Raw genomic sequence first — 27182 nt, 5'->3', positions numbered from 1 at the left:
TATTTGAGCAAAACAAAATACGCTCATGTGGTTTATCTCTATGCCACTTTTGTGAGCATCTATCTGCCCTCTGCCACAAGAACAACATGGCCTGTGTGCTGGGTGCTTCTTCAAACTGGGCTCTGGAATGAGATGGCATGCAGAACCTGGCCGAGCCCAAAACAGCTGCAGCTGGCCAACATCCTCATGTACCACAACCCAGGTATGTTTCTGGTTTTAAGTCACTGTGAGTTTGGGATTGTTTGCTCTTGCAGTGAAAGCTGACTGATACACTCTTTTATTAGATTGTCCCATTACTCAAATGAAGGAACCATATTTATTCTTTGTGATATGGTCCATACCCAGTGCAATGCTCTGAAATTGGGGGCCCCTAGTAAGCACATACACAACAGGGTAAGGTTCATTATGTCCATTGCAGCTTAGTTAGCTAAAGTTTGAAATCAATTCATGGTTCCTATCACTGAAACATCAGCTGCACCATCACGATAAGCTCCTTAAAGTCCCATTTAAAGCCATTCTCACCCTGCCTTCTCACTCCCAGATTGTGGTCTACTGAGTTATGGCTGATTGACCAAGAAAACTCAAATAATTTAGGCTTCACAAAAGGGCAATTGGGTCTTGGCGATCATATACACTATTTCTATTCCTAGACATCCCAAATGGTTAAGGCCAGATAGAGAGAGAGAGAATCTGCTCTAAATGCATTTGTGTGACTTAGCTCTATGTCCAGTTTAAGACAGGCCATACGCCTTGCCCAGAGGGCCTCACTGCAAAGAAAAGAGTCCAACTCTTGCTTCATTTATCCAGTAAATTCTCCTACCTTGTACGGAGACCATTTAGGCACTGTGCAGGAATCAGAGGCAATATAAGGCACAGTTCTGGGCTTCAGGGGAGAAAGGATGTATGTGCAAAAGTCTAAGACAATCAAGAGTTAACTCTTTACAAGAGGTCTTGTGATATGGTAGGAAAGCATTAGTTTGAAAGTCAGGAGACCTGGCTCTAGTCATGCTCTGCCACTGGTTAAGTTACTTTGACTTTGAGAACATCTTTTCACTCTTTTGTGCATGGAAAAAAAAAAAGGGCTGAACAGTTTAATGTGAGGTCCTTCATATTTCTATGATTTTATGACTCTAAGTGATATCACCAACCAGTATAATGTCAATAAGTGCTCTGTTCCTTGTGTAGGTGGTAAAGGTGGAGTGTTCAGAGGACCTCTTTGTTTTCTTGACCCCTGACTCCCAAACTGGTGTGCTTTCAGCCTGGTCACAGGGATCTCCTCTGACTTAACTCTTGAGCCAGATCTGATGGAGATGACCTGAGAGTGTAGTCTCTGCAAACAAGTCCAGAATTATGCTCAGATACCACAAACCAAACTGTCCAAAAGCTGACTTAGACCCCAGGAGCAACTCTGGCTGGGGTTTCCTGCCGCTGATGCAGGTGCCTGAAGCTGCTGTGTTCAGTGCCCAGGGCTCACCCATGACAGGGAGGCTTCTGGAGGCACCTCGGAAGGGGGTCTGTCCACGTGACTGGTGACCTGAGAAGGAGTGTCTTTCTAACTCCCTCCTGCTTGTGTGAGATTACTGAACTCCCTCAAACCCCTGAGTAAAACCAGTTCTCATTATGACAGGCAGAATCCATAAAGAGGGCTTCTGAGGCCCCTTTTCACAGGAAAGGAGGAAGGGGCTGGAAGAAATGGAAAAATAAGTTTCAGAATATCCACTTGTGCTTTCCTGATTGTTCTTTGGAAAAATACTGAGATTAGAGTTAATTCCATTGGTTAAAATACCCTGTGAGCCTTGGGGATTAGCTGTGTCTGCTCACCTGGCTCTTCTTGCCACAAATGCATTTAAATTCCCAGCCCAGAGCCTTGCAGGCATTGCTCAGATGGCCAGAGGATTGTTTTCTCTGTGTAGGCTGTCTTCATTTGGCTGTGTGAGTGCTCTCTTTTTAATTTTTTTTTCCCCAAGTGTTTACAGGAGCTGGGACCACAGTGTGTTTTAATGGACTCACATCAGAATTAGGTTTTTAAAGCAAAGGAACTCATTTAGGAAAAACCTCCATTTATACGAAATCAGGTATAAATCTCCCCATCTCCTCTGCAAAGTGCTCTTTGCATTTGGGTGAAGGAAAGTGGGGGTGGTGACAATGTAAGAAGAATGGCTCTACTTACTCGGGACTCCAGACACCAGCCGCAAGGGACGCAGCACGCGGAATGCCCTCAGCGCCTTCACATCAAATCCAGCCCCTTTCCCTCCTAGAGCATTTGCCCCATCAGCTTTGGTTGCTTGTTCTAAAATTGCACTAAAAAGCCTGGAAGAAAGGAAGGAGAGAAGGAGCTGTCAAAACAGTGTTTCTTTGGGCTCTGAATTCTCTGAAGGGAGCCTAGAATAGCAGAGATTGTGACTGTCTCCACTCCAGGAGCAAGTTCTGAGGTGTGTGCCCAGGAGAGTCTGTGACCATCAGAAATTGACAGTGTGTCAGTGTGGGTAACACCCTGGCCACAGGCATAATGACTGCCCAGAGAGCTCTGAATGAGGCCACGGTCAGACCATTTGCCATCATAAAGCTGTGAGAACACATCTGGCTTTGTGTGAGCTAAGCAGCCCTCAACAAAGTAAAAAGCAAGTGAAATTTGCTGCCAGGTAACCCTGTCCCTTTGTGGTGCCCTCTGACCCCCTCCATGGTAACCTAGCTCCTGCTCTCATGTGGCCTGGAGCCACATTCTTTCTCCTCCCCATCTCTTTGATTTGTACCTAGGCACAGATAAATGATCCAAAAGAACTCTATTTTGTGCTGGCACATAATAGATGCTCAAAAGAAATATGCATATGTTGAACAAATAAATGACTGATCGAGTGGTTAAATGAGTAAGTTTTCAGTGGAAGTAAATCCATGCATTAGGGTGTGTAACCTGAAACATGGAAACTTCAGCTGTCACACTTGTGTTTCTGCTTATATATCCATTCCTCCAACAAACACAAACACCTACTATGCACCCAGCAATGTTCCAGACACTGAGGCCCCAGCAAAACAGACAGTCCTTAATTTCTTGGAGTTCACACTCTAGTAGAAGAGTCAGAGAATAAACCAAATAATCAGTAAATGAACATCACATTTAGAGAGTGATAAATGCTAAGACAACAAATGCAGCAAGGAAGGGGGATCTGGAGTGGCCAGGGTGGGAGACCTTCCTGTTTGATATCAAAAGGCTGGGGAAGGAAGGAACTGGCTCCTAGGCTGACATTTGAACAGAGACCTGAAGAAAGTGCAGGAGTAGGCACAGAGCTATGTGAGGTGACTGCTCCAGACAGAGGGAGCAGTATGATAGTACGTTACAGGGACAAGAGGTAGGGTGGCTGGAGCAAAACAGTAAGCGGAGAATAGTGGGAGATGCAGTTGGAGAGGAAGTGAGGCCCTATGGTTTTCTCTGAGTTGGAAGGTATTGGGGGAGTTTGAACAGGAAAGTGACATGATTTGACTACAGTTTTAAAAGAATCCCACTGATGCTGTGGGAAGAGTAGCCTGCAGTGGGACAAGGCCAGGAAGGAAGCTGTACTAATCCAGGGCAGGAGGCGTAGACTGGGGGTGGTATTGGAGGTAGTAAGAAATAGTTGGATTCTGGATTTATTTTAAGGTAGATGTGATGGGATTAGTTGATGAACTGGATGTGAAGCGTAAAGAAGTCAGAAGAATAAAAGACCACTACAAGGGTTTTGGCTTGAGCAACTGGAAGAATGAGTTATGGGGGATGCACATCAAGGGTTCTATTTTGAATGTTGTTGTAAAGTTTGAGTTGTTGTCAGCTGGACATCTTGAGTAGACTCTACTGGGTCCGGAGTTCTGGGGAGTGGGGACTCTAGGCTAGAGAAAAACATTTGGTAGTTGTATGGATGACATTAAAGTCAAATCCTACAAGATTGCCCAGGAGGCTGGTGCAGAAAGTGAAGATGTGATAGGACTGAGACCTGGGGCTCCAACACTGAGGGGTCGCAGAGAGGAGAAAGCAGTAAAAGGGACAAGTGGACAGATGGTGGGCTGTGAAGGAGGTGGTTGCAAGAAGGTAGCAACTAACTGTGTCAAGTGCTGCACATACAAGGATGGACACTGACCACTGAATTTAGCAAATGAAGACCACTAAGACCTTGAAAACGGGTTTTGGTGGAATGATGAGGACAAAGCCTAATAGATATGAGTTCAAAAGAGGATAGGAGGAGAAACTGAAGACAGAGAATAGACAGCTCTGTCCAAAAGAAATATAAGGTAAGCCACACATGTGAGCCACATATATAATTTAAATTTTCTAGTAGCCACATTAAAAAAAAGTGAAAAAAAAAAAAAAGAGCCCTGACTCATGGCTCAGTGGATCGAGTGCCAGACTGCAAACCAAAGGGTCATGGATTCAATTCCCAGTCAGGGCCATGCCTGGGATGTGGGCCAGGTCCCCAGTAAGGGGAACTCGAGAGGCATCCACACAGTGATGTTTCTCCCCCTCCCTTTCTCTAAAATTAATAGAATCTTTAAAAAAAAAAAAAGAAATAGGTGAAATTAACTTTGATAATATATTTTATATAACCAAAATATCATTTCTAAATGTAAATAAAGAATTATTTGTCACTGTCCTTTGCTCTAAATCTTTGAAATCTGCATATTTTGCATGTATAACATATCTCAGTTCAGATTAGCCATATTTCAGGTGCTGAAGGGCCACCTGTGGCTGGTGGCTACTGTATAGACAACTCCTTTGAGGAATTTTGCTTTAAAACAGAGCAGAGGAAAAATGGTGGCTACCAGAGGGGATATGGATTCAAGAGTTTTGTTAATTAATTAATTAATTAAATCCTTGTCTGGGAGTATTTTTATTGATTTTAGAGAGAGAGGTGGGGAGAGGAGAGAGATAAACTTCAATCGGTCACCTCCCATGTACGCACACCAACCGGAGATCGAAACGGAAATTTATGTAAGTGCCCTGACCAAGGATCAAACCCACAACCATTGGTACATGGGATGACACTCCAACCAACTGAGCCACCTGGCTAGGGCTTGTTTGTTTTTAAATGGAGATATATCAGCATTTTTGTGTACGATGGGACTCATCTAACAGAGACAGACAATTTTATCATATAGACTCAAAAGAGAACAATTATTGAAAGGGCTGACATCCTTTAGTAGTCAGGATGGGGACCTAATGCACATTCAGGGATGCTGGCCTTATGTAGAGGCAGGGAGGTCTATTATGATTCAGGTAGGGAGGCACATTATAGGGGCACAGATGTGGTTGTGGGAACACATGGAAATTTTCTTCTGATTACATCTGTTATCCCAGGAAAATAGGGAGCAAGGTCATCATCAGCTGAAAATGTGAATGGGGAGGAGGTATTGGAATTATGAAGAGAAAGCAAGGGTAAAGAAAGTAGAAAAGCAAACTGGTAGGAACATGTAGCAGGATTGCCAGGAGTCATGAGGAGCCTATTTGGAGGTTGGTGGTCATGAGTGTAAAGTGAGACCCATCACCTCAACTTTGCATATTTCTCTACCCCTTTCGATGGCACAGCTTCAGGTACCAAACAGATCTCCATCTAGTCAGATTTTATTAGGACTGATGAGCAAGATAAATGAAGGGAGGAATAGAAGGTGATTGTAATAAATGCAGGTGAAAGCTTACAGTGATGGGACATGGCATCTGAGCTGGCTGGAAGGAGGCATGCACATGATGGCAGGGACAAAAGGAACGTGGCAGGATGAATGGATTGTTGGAGTTAATTGCTAGAGAGAGTAAACTGGAAAAATGAGTGGTACAGCTTAGAGGGTAGGATTTGGTTTGGGTTTCTAGGGAGAGTATAGTTATTAGGCACTGCAGGGATACTGGCTATGACCATGGGAGTGGGCAGTTGAGATAGAATGGATCCCCAGGGAAGAAGCTATTGAAGAACCAAGAAGACATTTGTATGGCAGTGGCAGGAGTAGTAAGCGTTGGAGAAAGTGGGGGTGAGCCAAGAGCTCATACCTTCAAGGAACAGGGAGTAACTCAAAGGTCTATGGAAAGCTACAATAAGGAGAAGCAGGACGTAGAAGTGTCTAATGACACAAATATCAAAATTGGAGGTTTTTAGTGGGAGGAAGAGTGGTCTGAAAGCAGAAATAAGGAGAAAGCAGGGCTCTTTTCCTGACCTCTGGGCTGTGGAATGGGGCATCTGAGAGAGAGACTGGCTACCTCTAGAGGGAAGGAGGACCCTCAAGGTAGAGCCAGAGAGTGAGCAGAGTGATCAGAATGAACTAGCTTTGTAAATAAAGTTTGCCTGGAATTCAGCTACACCCATCCTTTACATAATCGCTGTTATCTCCCTACAGAGTTGGGACACAAACCGCATGGTTCACAAAGCTGAAAGTTGTACCTGGCCCTTTATAGAATGTGTCTGCAGCCCCTGAATGGGAGGTGGACTGTAGGGAACAGAGGCCACAGAGGGAAAGGTTCAGAACTGGGTGGAGAGGGAAAAGGGTTTAGACCAGAGGATGCACAGACCATGTGGGATGGGAGTCCCACCACTCTTAGACTCTTTGCAGTAACTAAGAAAAATGGGGAAAAGGGTACCCAGGGAATTTCTGTCCTTTGCACCCTGAGATGACTATATTGATTCACTGTCAGTAGAGTGGGTGCTGGGTCATGGCCTGAGGTCAAGAAGGAAGTCCAGGTATCAGAACTGGGTCCCCTTATTAGACCTGAACTTGGGACCAGAGCAACTTCTTTTTGAGGACTAGGCTCAAGCCTTAAACAACTCATGCCCCAGGGCACCATCTGGAAACTGGGAGGCTGCAGGTGTAGGCTTAACTGTTCAGGAGCTCAGCTCCAGGCAGGACCCAGCAATGATGAAGTTGGACCAAATAGAGGATTTTCAAACTGTGCTCCATGGAACCTGTTAGGGACTTCATGGGCTGCGAGGCAGACATGAGTGACTGGGGTTCTGGCTCCTTTCCCCATATTTAACAGAGCAGGCCCCCTTTGATCTGTTTTATGCATCAGGCCTCTGAGTAAGGCTTGGTTTTAACAATGGGTTCTGCAGCTAAAGGAGTTTGATAACCCTGGTCAGACCACATCTAAAGTCTCTGCTCCCTGATTCTCTCAGCTCAGCTTGGTAATCTGATGGTTTCACATGTTGGTTGGTGATACCTGGAATCCCAGGCAAGGTTACCAGGACAGGGGAATGGGCTCCTTTCTCCACAGAGAAATATTCTTTCCACTCAAGTCTAGATCTCTGAAATGGAGATCAGTTTGTAAATTGGTCAAATAACATTCCAAATCCAAACCAGATCTGGTTACTGATATTTCCTGGAAGAAAGCAATATGCTTACTGGAGTGCAAGATGTTCACAAAATGTTATTCAGTAAAGGGAGTAGAGATTGGACAACTTTCCTCTCTTTTAACCCCTGCCCCAACTTGATGCAGGCTCTTATTAAGTGTCTGTGTTTAATTTTGAAGGGGTAGAAAATGCAGGAATCAGTCTAGGGGATGCTTGTCTTGGTCTGCAGGAACTGATGCTCTCCTCAATTAGACACTATAGAGGTAAAAACACTGCTTTGTTCCTACCTGTCCCTAAGGGCCAGGTTCAGATGTGGATATTTGGGGAGGGATTTCTACAGGAGGTGTGTCTGGCAATTCCTTAGCTAAACAGGAGAGCTTTTAAAAGAACAAAACAATGAGGCTCTAGAGGGCCCAGTGAGTCAGAGCCAACATATTAGGAGGGTGACAAAGACGTAGCAAAGGCCTTGGTGGCTACAGCAGAATCTCATGGGCAGGTGGACCTACCAAAGGTTCCTCAGTTCTTGGGGTAGTGTCGGGGGATGTAATTCACAGAGGGCTCAGAAGTCCTCCCCACTTTCGCTCAGCAGTACTGTCTCCCCTCATACCAAGGAGAAAACTCCACTATAGGAAGGAAATGTGTGGGGAGAAGGAAACACCTCTTGTCAAAGGCCACCAGAATGGCAATTCAGAGATGACAGTGGGCTCTCAACCTGACACTCAGGCAGCAGACAGGTGCACCTATCTCTATGGGGATATGGTAGGCTCCCCTGATATGTAGGAGGTCAGAAGAGCCCTTTCTTAAATAGCTGTGGGGGTGCCAAGGAGAGCAGATGTTTTCGAGGAGATGCAAGGGAAACAGGGATGTCCATTTAATATTGCAAAGGCAGCAGGAAAGGAGGCATGGCTGTAGACAGATGACTGAGCTATACCTTCTGTGGGGGGATAGGCGCCATTTTTTTAATTAGTAGGATGGGCTGAGATTTAGACTGAATGGAAAGCCCCCAGGACCAACACCCACAGAGAGGAAAAAGTAGGTGCCAAGCAATAATTCCACTATTACCAAGTGTGGGATTAGTGGGAAGAACCCAAAAAGTCTTGGTGACCAAAAAGTGAGCAAGTGCTGGCATCATAACCTAAGTGGCTTCAATAGTCAACAAGGGACATCTTTTAGAAGAATGCCAACCCTGAATGCCTCCCTCTCTTCATCAGTCTCATGCCCTAGACTCCAGAAAGATGTGACCAGAATCTGGTTGTGGGGAGGACCAGCAGCCCAAGGGATGCAGCAAAGTCTAACCAAGCTGGAGGCTAGCAGGGTTGTCCAGTGTACAGCACATGATCAGGAACCTGCCCCCTCCTGCCCTGGGCTCCTGTTGGATGCCTGCCCAGTAGCACCTGTCCTCATCTCCTGTGCTGCAGTTAAGTCCGTGCATGGGGCAAAGCAGTGGGTCTGGTCAACTCCGACTCATTCATAAACATGAGAAGATGTAGCATCTCTGCCAATACAAAATTCGTCCCTGCAAGATACCCCATCTCTCTATGGCTCCCAGAAGCATCAGACCTCAAGCCTGGATCTCTTTTCCATGTATGTGTGAAAGGTTCCCAGGAGACTGAGGCCTTGAGAAAGATGCTGGATTAAAAAGGATTTAGGGGCATTTGGAACATCACTGAGTCAAGGCATTTGATGAGTCACTCTTTGTTTATTCTGGCATGAACAGAAGCAACCAAATCTCTCATGTAGCTGCCTCTTCACTCCAAGTCCTCTAGAGACAGATACGTACCTGACAAATACTCTCATTTTAGTATTCCTCAAGCCACCCACATATCCCTGATGTTAATGAGGCCAAAGTGTGTCACTCAGTGGTCAGACAAAAAAGGGCAACAAAGAAAAATCCCTAAAACAGTTCCAAACAACCCTAACAAGCCATCCAGATGGCCAGAGACAAGGACATGATATCTAAACAACCTCGATTTGCTCCTGTCTTATTTCCTGTGGGACAGACCAGACATTCCCATGAGATCCCAAGCAATGAGTGCTCTGGAGAAGACCCATGGGCCTTGGTCTTCACTGAGACAGCACAAAAACATTCATGAAAATAGTTTCTTAGGATAAGAGCCAAATGATATATTGACCTTGGCAATGAAGCCTGTTGGGTCTCCAGGGCAGTGAAAATGCAAGGTGACCACAACTGGACCACTCTCTGGGCTCAAAGTAACAACAGATAGCTCAAAGAAGCCAGCGTGTTCTTGAAGTGAAATCTTACTGCAAAGGTACCCTCCCTTTATAAAACAGATGGTCACTGGAACGTAATCCACTGGGTGCTAACCAATTACATCTCACACAGCAGACGTAGGCTGGTTGGTACAAATATTCCTAGAGACTCTATGAAGTTACTAATTCCTTGATAAGAAGATCACTTCTGAATTTTATTTAAGATTTCTTACATTGCTTTTTTTTTTCTCATCTGATACTAAAATGCAGCAGAGTGTCATGGGGAAGCTGTGTTTGATTTGGGTTTGGTCACTCATTGCCTTGGTTCTTCACAGTTCCCTGTGTTCTCCTCTCTGATCTGTCTTGTGCAGCCTGGTTTCCTTGGCCACAAGACATGGACCACTGCAGAGGTGAGAAAGGGCATCCACAGCTCTTGTGTGTCAGCCCCAACCATACCCATGGACTGCATGCTCACAGACAAGCTGAACTGAATCTGCTCAGTGAGATTGCAGGGAAGCTGGTCAGAGGAGCTCTCAGGCCAGACATTGTCAGAGATGGACTAAAATACTTTACACAGAGGACTTTCCTCAGTTGCGTGAAAGACGCTGGGTTCCACCGAAAGCACTCAGATTCAACTCGTGTGTGTGTGTGTGTGCACATGTGTGAATGTATGTGAGTACAATGTGCATGTGAGAACAGGGGTAAGGAGGTTCCTAGGAAATAGCTCCTCTCTCTTGGAGAAAGTCTGAATTTGAAGAGATATTTAACAGATCCTCTCATCCTGCCTGAAGCCCAGTGCCACTGTGACCAAATCAAATATGCATATATGTATAGCTCTGGACAGAGACAATGATGTGCTGAAGGAAGGGTGCTGAGTAGAGAGGGCAGAGGCAGGGGGAATGAGGACATCTGTAATAGTGTCAACAATAAAAATATTTTAAAATAAAATTTAAAAAAAGGAGATATAAATACAGAAGGAAAAAATATGCACTGGTTGGTGGCAGGGGTGAAAGAAAAGAAATAGAAGGGTAGCTATACTTACCCTACAACCACAATTATAAAATCTAGTAAATTCCAACCATTGCGGAGGTAAGCATTAGGGTGAAAGAGAAGTCCATAAGCTATTACTTTTAAAAATGCTTCCACAGTAAAAATGATGAGAAAGAGATATTCCACTCGTTCCTAGGGGAAAAAAAAAATAGAAGAGAGAGAAAAAGAAAATCATTAGATTGGGGATTAATAAAGCTCTGCCCCAGCAGACCTCATGAGGAGGTAGAGGAGAATGCTGCCCCGCCCCATGGGAGGAGTTAAAGAAACACCAGGTGGAACCACCCCCCCAACCCCCGCCGCCCCCCGCCCCCTGCTGCCCAGGGCAAATGATGAAGTCAACAGTTTGTTCCACTATTAGAACTCCAATCCGCTGGGTGTTAAGCTATTTTTTTTAAGTCTTCAAATGTCCTGTTTAAGTGCAAATATTAGGGTGGTCAAAAAATTACAAATGTTTTGGAAACATCTTATTTAGTTAATCAGTGAACACGTCATTGTACCTTCTTAGACAAGAACCCATAATGTCTTGATTTAATGGGAAGCAATGCCTGGACAGAGGAGAAGGGTGCTGAGAGATGGGGTGGGACATGACCGCAGAAAAAGTGTGCCACAACTTCAAGATAACAACCCCTGAAAATAACAAGACAGTCCTGGGGAGCAGACTATCTGAGTTCTCCAAAACAGAGCAAAAACACAGCTGCAAAGCAACAGAGCCATTGAAGATCTCTCAACAGCAGCTAAAATAGGCAAAACTGCTTACACCCACGGATGCAAAAAGTTGAACTCCCTCTCTTTCCCAAGAAACTCTGTGTCCAAAGACAGAGAAGTGGTTAGCAGTGAAAACTAGCATTTCCAGGATGGAGACAGGCACTGGGAGGGGGGTGCGGACAGTGAATGGAAAAGGCTCATCTCTTTTTTCAAGGGGCAGAGATAGGTAGTCTTTTCCTCTCTCTACCACCTTGAAGAACAGCTTTGCATTTAAGGCTGCAGCTTCTGACCCTGGGAGCCCTCACTGAACAGGACAAACTCACTGGCTCCATTAGAGTGAACAAACTCTGTGTTAATTCAACCAGCTTCCTGCACCGCTATTTGCTTTCTCCCACAACCACCCTCAGTGTGGATACTTACTGGCCCCCACCAGGCCAAGGCTGCTGCCTGGAGGCCTTTATGTTCCACTGCTCGCCTCTGCAGAAGCCTCAGCCCATCTCTCACTGGAGCCACAAAACACCAGTCCATGTGGCATTTGGCCATAGGTCTTCTAAGCAGGTCGTCCACAACCTCCAGGAAGCACATGACTCAGAACCCCCAAACCTATTCTCCCACCCTCTAGCAGGCCAGGTGGGGCTCACTGAAGACCTCCAGTTCACCCACATTGTGAAGTGTGAGCATCGCCTGGGGAGGCCTTCCTCCTTCCACCTAGCCTGCTGGAGTGTCCTCCAAGACTGGGCATTGGGAGACTGATAGGTGTTTCTGCATGTCTCTGTGTTCCCTTCATTCTTTCTGGATCCCCTAGACATTTGGTGAATACTGGTCTCACCACCCCCCCCCCCCCGGTGAAGCAGTTTAAGGATGCAAAGTTTAAAAAATGCAGATTCTGGGCCCCAACCAGACCTACTGAAGTAGATCTCCTGGCTATGGAGCCTGACAATGTGCATTATAGACAATTTCCAGATGTCTCTGAGGCTTAAGAACCTCTGGCCCATGTGCTGATGTAGGCCCAGATCAGACAGCAACCTGGAAAGGGAACAGAGAGGTCGGACTGAATCAGCATTTCAGAAGCAGGCTGTCCCATCCTTTAGTTTCTACCTACTAGAACACCATAAAGTTGATCTGGGGACACGGCTGCCTGTGGGCTATGACCCAGGTACAAATCACAGTGTGTGGGAGTCTCCAGTCTTTTAAAATTAGGTGATGTATTAAAATGAACATCAGGATAGTGTTGAAGGGAAAGCACGTTAAGAAAGGGCACAGTGCCACCTGAGGAAGCTTGTGGAAGATGGGGGAGCTGTCAAAGAGCCCCAGTCCCCACCCCTATGGTGGTCACAGCTTTTATGTTTAGCACCAGATGACAAGACTACCTCCTCTGGACCCTGGAAACCTCCATAGAAATTCACAAAGTTGAAGCTGGAATGAGAAGGGAAGAAAAGGAAAGGGAAACAAACACGAGCTGGGTGCCTACTAGGTGCCAGGCACTTGCATGTGTTCACATATATGTGCTAGTTACTTTTACACATCCACCTACCCATCCAATCATTCATTTTCACTGTGGCACAACCAGTTGAATTATTTGAAAGTGACTTTGGAGCTCTGCCTGGTGTGTCTAGGCAACAAGCTTTCTGAGAGAGCACCCAAGCTTAGGGCACCTCTTCTCCAGGGTAGAGAGAACAGTAAAATCGCAAAGGCTCTGAGGGCCCTATGTGCTGGGAAGCAAGCATTCCCAGACAAACTCCTGTGAACAGCTTGCACCCCCAATCCAGACTGCCCAGCACCAAGTATTCTGTTTATTCCCCCATCTACAAGGCTGCTCTGTCTTGCTTGACTTCCCTATAAACAGGGAAAGCCATTGGGGAGGAGGGCCCTGGTCCCCTGGGCTGCAATGCTGCCCCATGCCTCACGCCCAGTGGCTTCCTGGACCTAGCACACCCCCTTGTGAGGTCAGGGGGCTTAGGGGACTTGCAACTTTTCTTGTGATCTTTGGTCTTTTTGGCTCTCCCAGTGAAATCTGCACTATGTGATATTTGTCCCATACCCTGGCACATAACACGTGGAGGTCCAGAAGGACCCATCTGATATGACAGTGAGTCACTCAAACATTCACAAACACGTTTATGTGCTGGGTGCTGAAGATTTGAGAAAAAGAGCTCTGAAACTGACCCTTGGTAAGTTGGTACAAGGGATCTTTTGGTACAGTAAGAGACAAAGGAACAGATGATTCCAGTACAATAAGTAAGTGATGCTCTGGAGGTAAGCACAGTTTGCTGTGGATGGACTTCCCAAAGGTCAGGATCTCCAAGGTGAAGCTTGAAGGTGAAGAGTTGTACAGGTGAAGAACGTGGGATGGGGTCAGGTATTCCAAGTGCAGAAAGAACTAAGGGTAGGGGAAGTATGGAGAGTTTCAGGAAATGCAAACATTTGATTTGGCTGGAGTGAAGGCTGTGAGAAGATGGGGACGGAGGGGTGGGTAGGAGCAAGATGACCAGGCTGTGTGGCCACACCTAGACACTTGGACTCCATTCTGAGGAGACAGGGAATGGCTGGGTTAGATGAGCACTGCAGCATGGCTTTGCAGTAGAGCATGGTAGCAGTGACAGGTGTGGAGAGGGTGGGCAAGTGACCCAAGCAGAGATCACAGACTCTCGAGTCGCAGTAGAGACAGTGGGACTGGTTGAGAAGTAGGTGATTTGAGAGATACTTTATAAAAGATATAATTTGGTTTCTGGTTGCATGTAGGGATTGGAGGAAGAGACAGTGAAAGAAGAACATGGTCCCCTCCCTGAGTTTTCTAATTTGGTGGCTCTGAATGGTAATGCCTGTCACTGCAGTAGTGGACTTGAAAGAGGAAGGGAGAGAGACACCATTTCTGGACTTGCCTAATTTAGGGCACCTGTGAGACATCAAGACACACAGAGGTGTGGGTTGGAGGAGAGTTCACCTTGAGGGACGGCTGAATGAGGTGGCTCTGGACAGTGTTCAGACTAAAGAGAGAAAGGTTGAGACTGGAATCCAACTGTGTAAGGGACAACCTCATCCCTAGGAAAGCACTTCCACATCACGACATTCATCTCCTAGGCAGAGGTTACAGGATCCTGCTTCAAGCCATGAGTCTGAGAGAGGAAAGGATCTTGGAAGTTATATAATTAACCTCCTCACTTGAAAAACTAGGATACTGACAAGACACCAAGGGCAGGGAGGCACATGCTGAGAACAGAACCAGGTTTTCTGACCCTCATCCAAAAGACCAGGCATCTTATCTGACCTCCCTGGTCCATGTTTGTCCCCAAAGACACAACTGAGTCACACTCCTTTTGCTAAGGATCTGAGATAGAACTGAAAAGCAGCCAGAGAGTCAGTAAGAAAAGGGCTGGACAAGAACCCAGCGGAAGGGCAGTGCCTGAGGTTACAAAGTCTGGATACAGACACCTGTGCTGATTGCCACTACAGAAAGCATTGTGTTCACTCTGACCTTAGGGGCATGAATGCCCTTACAGAATTAATTTTTAAAAAAAGTGAAAACAAACAAAAAAATTTAAATAAATGAAACAGCTTAGTTAATCCTTTCAAAATATGTGTTGTAATTGCTACAGAAACATGTAAGGGTGAATATGAATGGAGTAAAGAAGAGCAACACTTTGTCACAGATCATTCTCTCACAGCTGGCGTCTCAGTGACCCCAGTCCTGTGCGTACACACTCCTTTATGGCTTTCCTCCTGAGGCCAGAGCTCTGTGGGCCCTCCTGAATCCTGAGGGGTGGCAGAGCTCTTAGAGACTGCACCCAATAGTCAGCACAGGCACTGGTCTTTTCTGTGCTCTTGGGAACAAGGGAGCTTTGGAGGCCCAGGGAACAGACTACTATTCTGTGTTGAGGTTGGAAAGGGTAGAGGAGACAGAAAAACTGCAGAAGGGAGAACAAACCAAGCACTAGACTCTCAAGGCTGTGAATGTCAGGACCGGGTTCCACAGGGCTCCTGGAGGAACCCTTCCTTGGGGCAGTGTGAGGACTTCACCCCGTCAGATGGCTCCTGTCTTTCTTCTTCCTTTCTATCACTTCTCGTCCTCTCTAGTGCTATTTTCCTCCTATTGCTACCTTTCCATTTCCTTATTCTTCTCCCTTTCTTTCCTCTCTCCCTGCTCACTTCTTAGGGCTACCATCGGCAACCGAAGCCCACGGTCACATTCCTTTCTGAAATATTTAGGAAAATTAATGGAAAGAGAGCCTCAGTTCCCAGGAATCATGGCATTTTCTAAACACTTGTGGACTAAACACTCAGTTCCCAGGAATCATCATGTCTTCTAAACACTTGTGGAGCTAGTTTGACTCTGATGAACACAGACTACCTTGGTTTTCCTTTTATCATTTTATGCATTCATATCCAGCCTTTCAAGTACATCATAAACTTCTAGAAGACAGAGACTCAATTATCTTTTGATAGTAATAACCTTGATTTTGGCACCAACTGACTCTGTGTGTTTTTGGGCAAGTCATTTTACTTCTCTGAGACTATTTCCTCATCTGTAAAAAAACTTGTTAAGCTTTTAAAAAATATACAGTGCTGCCAAGCCCTAGGTTTCTACAGGGCTGTTTTGGGAGCAGTTACAGGTTAGGGGAAGACAAAGCGAGTGGGGCTTTGGTTCCTCACCCTGTGAACCAGAGTAGTGCCATTTGAACCCACACGCTACGTTGTCCAAAGCTCCTAACACTTGAATGGAGTTTAGAAGTCAATCTGATGGGGGTGTAGACAGAGAACATACATAAAAAAGTAGCCACTTCTTCCTAATGAAGCTGGGAGGTTTTCACTGGCTTTATACACTGGGTTCTGAATAAGATTTTATTTGATAAGAGGAATCACTGCTTTTGTGTTTTTCTTGGAACTTTGAACACCACCTCCAAAGTGGTAGATGACACACAAATTCTCTCCAAAGTTCTATGGCAATTGAGGATGCTAGTGCCTGGTCTGCATGCAGTTCTGCCTAAGGCACAGTCAGATTCCAAGACACGGAAAGGAACACAGAGTTCCTGTCCTTGTTGTTCTAATGATCACTATAAATACAAATGGATTTTATAATAAAAATCCTTCATTAAAGAAATTAGTAATATTTGTGCTTTAGGAGAACATGGACTGCCTGTGAGCAAAGGCCATGCCAGGGCAAAGCTCCTAGGACAAGGACACTAGTGGAGAGCCTGTCTATTCACATGTGCACATTTCTGCACACACGCATGCATGGCCTGTCTGGGTGATGCCCACCATCTGTGTCGAACACTGTACAGCTTACATCTGCTTTATTACAGACCAGGGGCGTGAAAATTGATACTAAGCCCACGTGCACCCTCTTAGATTTATGCAAGTGTACTTATTAAAGTTGCCAAGAATTCTACACCAAATAAATTTATGAGAAGCTCAGTCATACAATTCTATCTCAGTACAAGGTGAAAAGACAATAAATACAATAACAATGCTTCAAATAGCACCTTGTATTCAGGTTGTTTCATAACTTAAGTACCATTCAATCTGACCTCAAATTACAGCCTCTTCCTAAATTCTCTAATGAAGGAGAACAAAGGAACTAGAAAACCATAGTTTCTCACTCTCCAATTCTCTCATTCATTCATTCATTCATTCAGTAGGACACAAATATTTCTTGAGGGTCTGCTCAACCCTATACCACTTGTGACATTGCCCTCTTAGGACACTGACAGACTTGTAGAACAAGAAGTAAGGACACACATTACAAGCTCCTCATTATTCAGACTTAAGGGTACTTGTCCAAGGCCTCACATCTATCCCATTTGATGAGCACTCAGGTTTCCTAATGGCTACTTGGTGTTCCTTCTGATATAGTACAGCTTTTCCTGTCTGTGGGCTGATTGAATCCCTGAATTACTGTGTCCATGAGGGGCCACTGGGCAATAAAAGGCCACCTATATGGTGTGGCTAGAAGAATGGGCTACAGGGATCCCAAAACTTCCTCCACCCTGTTGGTGTTTGAAAAGCAGCCATTAATAAGCCTTTCTTCCATCAGTAAATGACTAGATAAATACAATGTGGTGTGTGTGTATAAAATGGAGTTCTGACACATGCTACAACATGGATGAGCCTTGAAGACATTGTGCTAAGTGAAAAGGCAGACACATTCCACTTACATGAAACACCTAGAATGAGCAAATTCGGAGACAGATTAGAGGTTACCAGAGACTGGAAGGAGGGAGAAACTGTTTCAAGGAATAAAAAACTTTGGAAATAGTGGTGATATTGTACAACATTTTGAGTATAATTAATGTCACTTGAGTGTACACTTAAAAATGGTTAGAATGGCATATTTTATGTTATTTACCACAATGAATAAAAGATCCATTCCTTTGGATCTTAAAGATTTTCTAACTTTTAGAAGTCTCTACCTAAAATACCTGAGGTCATATTTAAACTTGTATCAGGTACCACCTTGAAAGGGACTAATCCCCAGAATGTTGACAGCATAGCTTTTTGTTGTGAGATCCTGCCTGGATGTCTGGGTTCCTGGATTGGGAAGAGGGAGGCTGAGCAGGGAGGTGGGAGGCCAGTGAAGACAACTGCTTCAGTTTCACAATTTTCTAACGGCAGGCCCTTCCCAAGGGCCTTGTATGGAAGCCTATTTAGAAGGTGCCTGGTGTTCAGATGCTGTGGCCTTAAAACTCAAGACATCTGGTAAAGAAAGAAGGGATAGGATAACCATTTAATAGCCTAAGAGTAAAGCAGTCTTGAAAAGAACATTTGACCTATTTATCAAGGGCAAGTAACAACTGAGGTGAGTTGAAAAGTGCACCAGTGTTTTACAGTAGCTCAGCTTAAGAAAACCAAAAACTCTCCTCCAATGGCTGTTTTCTTTGGGCTTGCCCATGATGCTAAGTTGAAGTGGCTTACTCGCTTATTAATTTCTCACCTTCATGTCTACTTCTCCAGAGGCTGGTCTAGCCTCAGCTGCCCCAGCACCTCGACACAGGCTTCATCTCCAAAGCGCACCAAATGTGCTGCCTCAGTGGTCTGGGTACTGGCCTGCCCTTTCCTTCTAGGCCATTCACTGCCCCTATCCTTGAGACAGCATCTACATCCATCCATGGGCCCTTTCCTAGGCTACATTTCCCAACTGCAAACCCCCACAGGGCAGACTGGCCTGCTGGGGTTCTGTGTCTGGTGTCCCACATATGAATGGTAGAGAGGGAACAATCAGCCTTTGTCATATGCTGCTGGCATCGCTCTCTTGGAGTTCAAAAGAAGCCTGGGTGTTGCACAGGCCAGGCTCCAGAACACCTCAGGAGTTCCCCCCACCTCAGGAGGTCACTCCCTTCTGAGGCTGCCATCCTGTCACTGGGCAGCTCTGCTGTCAGAGTATGGCAAGCCCCTCCCTCTCCAAGGAGTTTCCTCTGGCTCAGGGATATTACCTTTTCTTTGGGGGTAATGGAGTGGACAGGGTGACAGATACTACCAATCAGGGCTGAAGTATTCCTGAGGACAATGAGGCATTTGTTTAGTGACCTGTGGCCTAGTGTACCATTTCCCAAATGGAGGGAGGGTGCAGCAGTGGCCTCAAAACTCTCTCCTAAGAGCCCACCTTCTTTTGAGGAGTAGAATACTAACACCTAACCCAGGGAAACAGACCCTGTCTCTTCCATTCTCCCTACTGTCTGTCTCTATCCAGGCCCCCAGTTTAATTTCCAAACTGGTTGTTTGGATATTAAAACAGCTTCCTAACTGGTCACATTGATGTCTAGTCTGTTTTACCATTTAAAACCCTTTACAGCTCCCCTCTGCATTAAAATGGAATCCAGTATCCTATGCTTGGCTCCCAGCTCTGTCACAGGCTGACCCCACCCTGAACTCCAGCCACATCAAAATGTTCACTCATCACACCCAAACCACACAGGTTATTTGTGCAGTTCTCCTCTTCATGCCTGCCAAGTCCTGCCTCTTTCTCCTCAGGCTCCTGGACAGCTCCTTCGTCATCACCTTGTTACCCACCCGAGCCTCCCTGAACCTGAAGGGGCAGATTAGTTAGTACTGCCTCCCAGTCGCAGTGTCCTCTCTTCAGAGCACAGTGAGGGCAATTATTACAATGTGCTTTCTAGGTGCGTTCTAGGTGCTTCCTAGGTGCTTCTCCCCTGCAGGGCAGAAGCAAGTATCTTTGTCACCTTTGGCTAAGAAGTGTCTTTAAATGAAAAGCAAAATGCTAGAGGAAAAGGGCTTTGGATTCAGACACATTTGAGATAAAATTATTTCTCTATAACAAGCTACATAACCTACCCAAACTCTGGTTTCTTCACCAGTAAATAGGGGAGAGTTATACAGACTGAGGGGTAGATTTGAGAATTAGAAATCACATAGCCATCACTCAAATGGAGCTGCTGGCATTACTGTAACCTTAGTGCCTGCACAAAGTAGGTGTTCTGCCCATGTCTGTAGAGAGTGAATGTCCCAGCTGCAGTTGACTTTGAGTGTCCTCTCCAGAGGTCCTGGCTCTGTCTGCCCCCACAGCCCCCTGCTGTCTCTCCCCCTCTCCACTCCTGCCCTGGCCCCTTCAACTCTCTTGGCCTCTAAGCTGATGGCACAACTCATTTCTGTGTCTCTTTTGATCCTCTTGACTTCAACAAAAAGCAGAGAATTGAGGCCTCACATCTATTATCAAAGAAAGACAAAACAAACACATAATGTCTCTGTAGACGTTTGCTGGGTTCCCTGCATCGCAAACGTCCTTGCCCTACCTCCCTCCTTAGCCCTCAGATTTGAAGTAATAGGTTCTATTCTGGCTTAAAGCACCTCCTGCCCCAAAGCCCTGTGAGCATTTTCCTGTGTCTCTGGGAACCTGCCAATCCTTTGCCTCCTGAAATGACTTATTTTACTTATGTTGGACAAGGTGAAGGGCGACAGTCAGTGCTCTCAGGATTTCGGTTTGGTAACTAAGCAGTAATTAGCACAGTGATAGCTCATTGGGAAGTACTTTACAGTTCACAAGGCACTTCCCATTCCTCCAAATGTTGAGTCTCATGATCACTTTGTGATGCAGAAAGGACAGACACATTTCTTCTCCTCTCACTCCTGCCTTCTTTGCCTCCTCACAAAACCACCATGACCACTGTTACCACTATCACCATCACTACTGCCATCTTTACTTCCACCAGTGTCACCACCCCCACCATCATCATCACCACCCCCACCAGCATTATCACCACTATTGTCATTATCACCACCACCACCATGATCACCATTACCAGGCATGTGCCCCAATACTGGCACTATCATCTTTTCTTTAGCTGGACATACTCATGTCCATAAACAAAGCCTGGACCCATGGCAACCATCTGGGGACCATGGAGACTACTAGTTGAGGATGAGAGAAACAAGCTGAGGATGGCAGAAAGAAAGAGTGAAAATAACTGGCATCCTGGTTAAAATTGCTGAATTAACTCAACCAATGAATTACCTTAACCAGCTTTGGTGCCATCCTAACTTGGGGCTTACTTTATGTGAAGTAGTTTCCTTATTGTAACATTCATTTCAAGGGGAGTTTTCTTGCACTTGCATCTGAAAGCATCCTTTTTGATAGGCTCTGTTTGCTATCTCTACACACCACTCCCCCTCCTGCCTCTTTATCCCACTCCTGCTCAATGCTCCCATGCCTTATCAGCCATATGCCCACATTAAAACTAAGCTGAGTCTCATCATCTGGGAAGGCAGGAGCTTGTAAACACTGTAAGACAAATGCTCCTCTGTCTCCTGGTTAGCTCTCAGACTGTGTGTGAGATGCTTATTTCAGATTACTGTCTCAGACTAGATCTAAGAAGATCGCACCAAATCCCAATCAGAGAGCAGCCATGTAAGCTGTGCTCGGCCTCTTGTCCCAGCACAGGGATGTTGAGACGAAGGGCATGGCTGCATAAGCAGTAACGCTACAGTCCTACGAGACACAAGGTGGGAGGCAGGGAGGAGCTCCTCAATATCCCAGTGGCAGAAGCCTAGAGATAAAGGACACACATGCAGACCTGGTATTTCTCTCCTTAGGGTGGGTTTTTTCTTACCCTCAAAGGATGAAGGAGTTTCTGAGCACAAAACTTTCCAGAATCCCACTTTCATCATGCTACTTCCCTCCTTGGGAACTTACAGGGACTCTGCATCAGGCCTCAGCTTCTCTGCTTGAGTCTTTCCCTTCCCACCTATATACCTGTCTTCTGATGCCACTCAAGTTATGATGTTACCTCTCTCCCTACTTAGTTCTATGCTGGCCTCTGTGGCTCACTTTCTCCAGGGCCAGAAGGATTCCATCATCTATTAGGGAGTTACTTTTTTTCCAGAGCTCTCAATCTCCTTTTCCTGTGGGTCCTACGGTCATATGGCCAGTCTGTCTGTGCTGTTCATTTGGATTTTTATATATGATATTATGGCATGTTTTATAAGTTCTCTCATTGCAACAAGTATCCCAGGTCTCTCTTACCCATCAGCACTCCGAGGGCAGGAGCTATGTCATTCTGACCCACAGTGCCCTGGACTGGAGGCTCCCAGAGTGCACAGTTGGAAGGACACTTAGAGGCCATCAAGGCTGACATCCCAGTCTCAGACTCTCTCAAAGACACAATTCATGGTTTACAATGGGCTTTCACATCTTCCTCTTTCAGCTCCCTAGACATCCTGTGAGTCAGCTGGTTGGCCTTCTTCCTCAGCAACCTTCCTCTCCTACCCCCACAGGAGTACCAACAGGCCACGGAGTATCAACATCATGGAGACCATGTACAGAGGGACCCACCCTGAAGGCCTCTGAGACTGAGGACTGTGATTATAAAGCACATAAGATGCTACCTCTGCCCTCTAAATGCTCACAGTCAGTCAAGGAAGCAGGAAAGGTGTGCCTGGTGGAGAGGAATTAGGACACAGGGTCACATTTGCTACTTGCCAAATGAGTGCTGTGGATAATAAGCAATTTAAGAATTTGGAGAAAAGGCAGACTGTTAAGGGCTGGAGGTCAGGATAGGTGGTGTGGGCTGGGCTTGCTTGAGGATGAGGGGAGACTGTAGGCTGAGCTTGGGTACAATGAGGTGATTTCCATATGGGAAACACAAGTTCTCATGGAGACCCAAGAAGCAGACGATTTTTGCTAGGAAGGTAACCTTGTGGGAGGTAAATCTGGGTAGACAGGAGGGCTTAAATTAAAGCAGTAGCAGGACAGAGTTTGTAATTCATACAAGGGAGTTGTCCCAAGATTTAAGGTCTACGGTGATTTGGGGTGATGATTTGTGATCAAGGGGTGATATGTGCCAAGCTAAGATAAAGACAAATGTGGAAAAACCCCACAGATGGGTTAGATTCGATTTGGGAGACTCTGCAGTAGTCTAGGAATAGGTGATGGCTATTTGAGATAGAGAGGGACAGAGCAGAAGGAGAGAAAAGGCAAAGGCAGATTCAGAAAATGCTGGGACTGGAGGTGGGCAGAGAGAGAACCATCAGACATGACATCAAGACTTCATTCAGAATGGCTAGAGGAACAAAGGTGTCATTTGCAAACAAGGCCGGAGCTGGCCAGTGCCAGCACAGTGGCTTGCACATTTCAGACATGCTCTCTGGACTGTCATTTCTTTATCTGCCAACTGTAAAGTTTGGCCAGATAATCTCCACTCCCCTTCCTGCATCCAGCTAGAAGACGATCCAGTGTAGCAGGAATTCCATGGCACTAGCAGATCCGTTTTAAATTTTAGATCTTCTACAACTATTGCACCTTAGCCAAGTTATTTAAATTTCATATGCCTCCATTTCCTTAGCTATAAAATGGAGATAACATTTTTCTATCAAGACTCCATAGGACTGAAGGAAAAGTATATGCTAACATGTTAAACAGAAAATATTTAAGAAATGTAGCCCTGGCTGGTATAGTTCAGTGGATTGAGCGTGGGCTGAAAACCAAAGGGTCACTGGTTTGATTCCTAGTCAGGGCACAAGCCTTGGATGCAGGGCACAAGCCTTGGAAGTTAGATGAAGCCATGAAGGTTATATGAAATCCATGAAGGGGGTGTTGGACCAGGATAGCATTTCTCAAGACCATCACCAATTTTACCATGTCCGTGTATGTGTAGTATGTGTTTACTTAATACTTTTCTTTAAGTCAACTAACTTCTCTTATATAAACATTTAGAAATAGTTTTTAATCATAAGTATTGCTGTAATTGCTTGCCATGATAAAAGGTGATCCCCCCAACCAAGTTCAGATTCATTCCACACTTGGGGAAACACTGGGCTCAGGGACTCTCCCTTAAAAGGATCAGACTAACTCCATGTTGCTCCAACAAGTAGAAGAAGGAAGCAGGACGTATCAGTGGAACTGCGTGGAATTTTGCCTCAGAGAAGGAACTCTCAAGGGTTGGAGCTTTTCCATAGTAGCAAGGGTTGCCTTTGGGGTTATATGCCCAGATAGAGGAGTAGGTCACCTGTGGGTGTGAATTCATGATTTCAGGCCTCAGTTGGAGAGTTATACCACATCTCCTTCAAAGTCCCTGTGATAACGAGCAGTCCTTGATGCCATTCGTGAGTAAGAGGAAAGCAAAGGAAGTGAGTGAGTGAAAGAATGGGTGAATAAATGGATGGGTGGAGGCAAAGAAAGTTTATTCATCAGATAGGCATGAATGCAGAGCAGTGCAATACTTCTGCTATCATGGCAAGCCCCTCTCCTCCCCACCCACTGGGGGCTGCCAAGGCTATGACTGCTCTCGGTCTTGTGGCCCCAAAAGAGCATTGACCTAAGGAGACTATCTCTGGCTCTCTGCCCCATGGATCTATCAGGCTAGATTCTCTTTTGCCTCAGCTCCTCAGCCTGCCTCTGAATCTGAGATAGGCAAGTGGCACCATAGATCCAGGCTCCTCAAAAACCAACAGGTAAAAAAATGAAATTCTCACCAGTGACAGCCTGACCACACTTCCTTTGTAGTTCAGGAGGCATTAGTGTACACATCAACTTCAACCAAAAGGAGCCTTGCTTGGGCAGCTGGCTCCTCCAGTGCTGGCTGTGGGGGCACTGGGACTCTGCCTGTCTAGGGGGCTCAGGCTCCTGCCTCAAAGAGAACACTTCCCTCACCTAGCCTCTGTCTTGGCTTTGTTTGACCTCTTGATGCTTTGGTTCTGTCCTGGCGGTTTGTTCAAAAGGCTGGGAGGACCACCAGGCTATGTGGTGTGCAGAAGCATCTGGGCACAAAGCATCTGAGTGGAATGAATCGGAAAGCTCCTTGGGTCCAGTGTCTTAGTTTTCCAGATGAAGACAGTAAGGCACAAAGAAAGGAATGACTTGCCAAAGCCACCAAGCTGCCTCACATAAATGACATGGTAATAATGCTCATTTACAACATTCTATTTTTAATCCTTACCTGAGGATATGTATTTGCTAATTTGAGAGAGAAAGAGAAACACCGATCAGTTGCCTCTCATATGCACCCCAGTCAGAGATCAAACTCACAATCCAGCTATGTGCTCTGGCCAGGAATTGAAACTGACCTTTTGATATATAGGACAATGCTCCAACAAATTGAACAAGTTGACCAGGGCAACAGTCCATTTTTTTAAAAAACCATGTTGCTTCTATGTCTTTTCTAATCTACCACCCAGAGCATGTGCAGTAATCCATGAGCTGATCTTCCACAGCACTTCTCTTGGTGGAATCAGTGTGAGCACATCATACTTCTGGCCTTTCTGGAAGTCAGGGCCCACGTTTCACCATGTATCCACACACCTGAAACAATGGTAGAATACTGGACAGGGAACTATAAGGACTTGATCCACTGCTTGTTACCATGGTTCCTGGGTATATCGCTTTGCCTTTCTGAGCCTCAGTTTTCTCTGTAAAATGCAATGACCAAACCTACCTCATAGCAATGTCATGAATTTGAAATAAGAAACAAATAATATTTATTAAGATATTTTATAACTGTCAAACTACTATACAAATGAGTTATCATTACTATAAAAATAAGCAAAAAATTATCTAAATATGAAACAAGCAGTGAGGAATACTGATTTCTCAGTCAAGACTGAAGCATGCAGCACCAGAGCCTGCTACAGCAAATCCCACTCTATGGGGTCAGTTCCCACACAACTAAAGCCAGTCAGCTTTAGTGTCAGTTCCATCCACTGATGCACCACCAGCAATCAAGGCTCAACTAAAACAAGATAGTGCACACAGCCCTACCCAGAACACCCAGCTAAGGACCAGGAAGACTGTATCACTGGGCTACACAAAACACCTACTACCTAAGGCCACCCTGCCAAGACTGGGATAAACAGAAGATCTATCTAATACATATAAACAAACACAGGGAGACAGCCAAAGTGAGGAAACAAAGTAACATGTCCCAAAAGAAGGAATAGGACAAAACCCCAGAAAAAAAAGAACTAAACAAAATGGAGATAAGCAATCTACTAGATACAGAATTCAAAACACTGATTATAAAAATGCTCTCAAGGAATTTAATGAGAACTTCAACAAAGAGATAGAAAACATAAAAATGGAGATAAATATTATAAAAAAGAACTAGTCAGAAATGAAGAATACAATAAAATGAAGAAAACACTAAAAGGAATCAACAGCAGATTAGATTAAGCATAAGATCAAATAAGAAATTTGGTAGAGATGGTAGCAGAAAACACCCAATCAGAACAGCAAAAAAAGAAGAGAATTTAAAAAAATGAAGATAGTTTAAGGGGCCTGTGGGACAACATCAAACATACCAACATCAGCATTATAGGGGTACCAGAAAGAGGGAGAACAAGGGGTTGAAAACCTATTTGAAGAAATAATGACTGAAGACTTCCCTAACCTGGCAAAGGAAATAGACATACAAGTCCAGGAAGTTTGGAGAGTCCCAAACAAGATGAACCCGAAGAGGCCCATAGCAAGACACATCATAATTAAAATGCTAAAATTTAAAAACAAAGAGAAAATCTTAAAAGCAGCAAGAGAAAAGCAGTTAGTTATGTACTCCCATAAGAGCTCCCATGAGACTGTCAACTGATTTCTCAGCAGAAACTGTTCAGGCCAGAAGGGACTGGCAAGAAATATTCGAAGTCATGTAAAGCTAGGATCTACAACCAAGACTACTCCACCCAGTGAAGCTATCATTTAGAATTGAAGCACAGATAAAGAACTTCCCAGATGAGAAAAATCTAAAGGAATTCATCACCACCAAATCAGTTTATAAGAAAAGTTAAAGGGACTTCTTTGAGAAGAAAAAGAAGAGAAGAAGAAAAAGATCTAAAAATGAATAATAAAATTACAATAACCACATACCTATCAATAATTACTTTAAATGTAAATGGATCAAATGTTCCAATCAAAAGACATACAATAGCTGAATCGATGAGAAAACAAGACTCATACATATGTTTTCTACAAGAGATTCACTTCAAATAGACACACACAAACCGAGAGTGAAGGGATAGAAAAGATATTTTATGTAAGTTGAAATTTTTAAAAAGCTGGGGTAGTAATACTTGTATCAGACAAAATAGACTTTAAAACAAAGGCTATTAGCAAGAGACAAAGAAGGACCCAGCAATTCCATTTCTAGGTACTTATCCAAAGAAACCAAAACACTAATCTGAAAAGACATATGCATCCATATGTTCATTCCAACATTATTTACAATAGTCAGGATATGGAAGCAAACTAAGTGTCCATTGATAGACAAATAAATAAAGACGTGATACATACGGAATATTACTCAACCAGGAAAAAAAGTGAAATCTTGTCATTTGTGACAATATGGATGGATCTAGAGAGTATTATGCTAAGTGAAATAAGTCAGACAGAGAATGACAAATGCCATATGATTTTACTTATATGTGGGATTTAAAGAACAAAATAAACAAACAAAAGAGAAACAAACTCATAGATACAGGGAGCAAACATGG

At 44.8% G+C, this 27182-nt stretch overlaps 1 protein-coding gene across 1 annotated transcript in view; it reads right to left on the bottom strand.

Annotated features, from left to right (window-relative positions):
* CACNA1C (calcium voltage-gated channel subunit alpha1 C) overlaps positions 1-27182 on the bottom strand; it is a 627765-nt gene that overhangs the window by 241416 nt on the left and 359167 nt on the right. Inside the window, exons 4-5 of the mRNA XM_045830427.1 lie at positions 10549-10688; positions 2171-2310 (exon numbers count right to left, since the gene is read on the bottom strand). Of these exons, the coding sequence (XP_045686383.1) occupies positions 2171-2310; positions 10549-10688 (280 nt within the window). The remainder of the gene's footprint in view (positions 1-2170; positions 2311-10548; positions 10689-27182) is intronic.

Source organism: Phyllostomus hastatus, unplaced genomic scaffold (assembly GCF_019186645.2).
Source record: "Phyllostomus hastatus isolate PE091 unplaced genomic scaffold, TTU_PhHast_1.1 phas_contig_152, whole genome shotgun sequence".
In the NCBI taxonomy this organism is placed as follows: domain Eukaryota; kingdom Metazoa; phylum Chordata; class Mammalia; order Chiroptera; family Phyllostomidae; genus Phyllostomus; species Phyllostomus hastatus.
The sequence above is the reverse complement of the archived record's forward strand: the minus strand, read 5'-3'. Positions and strand labels throughout refer to the sequence as shown.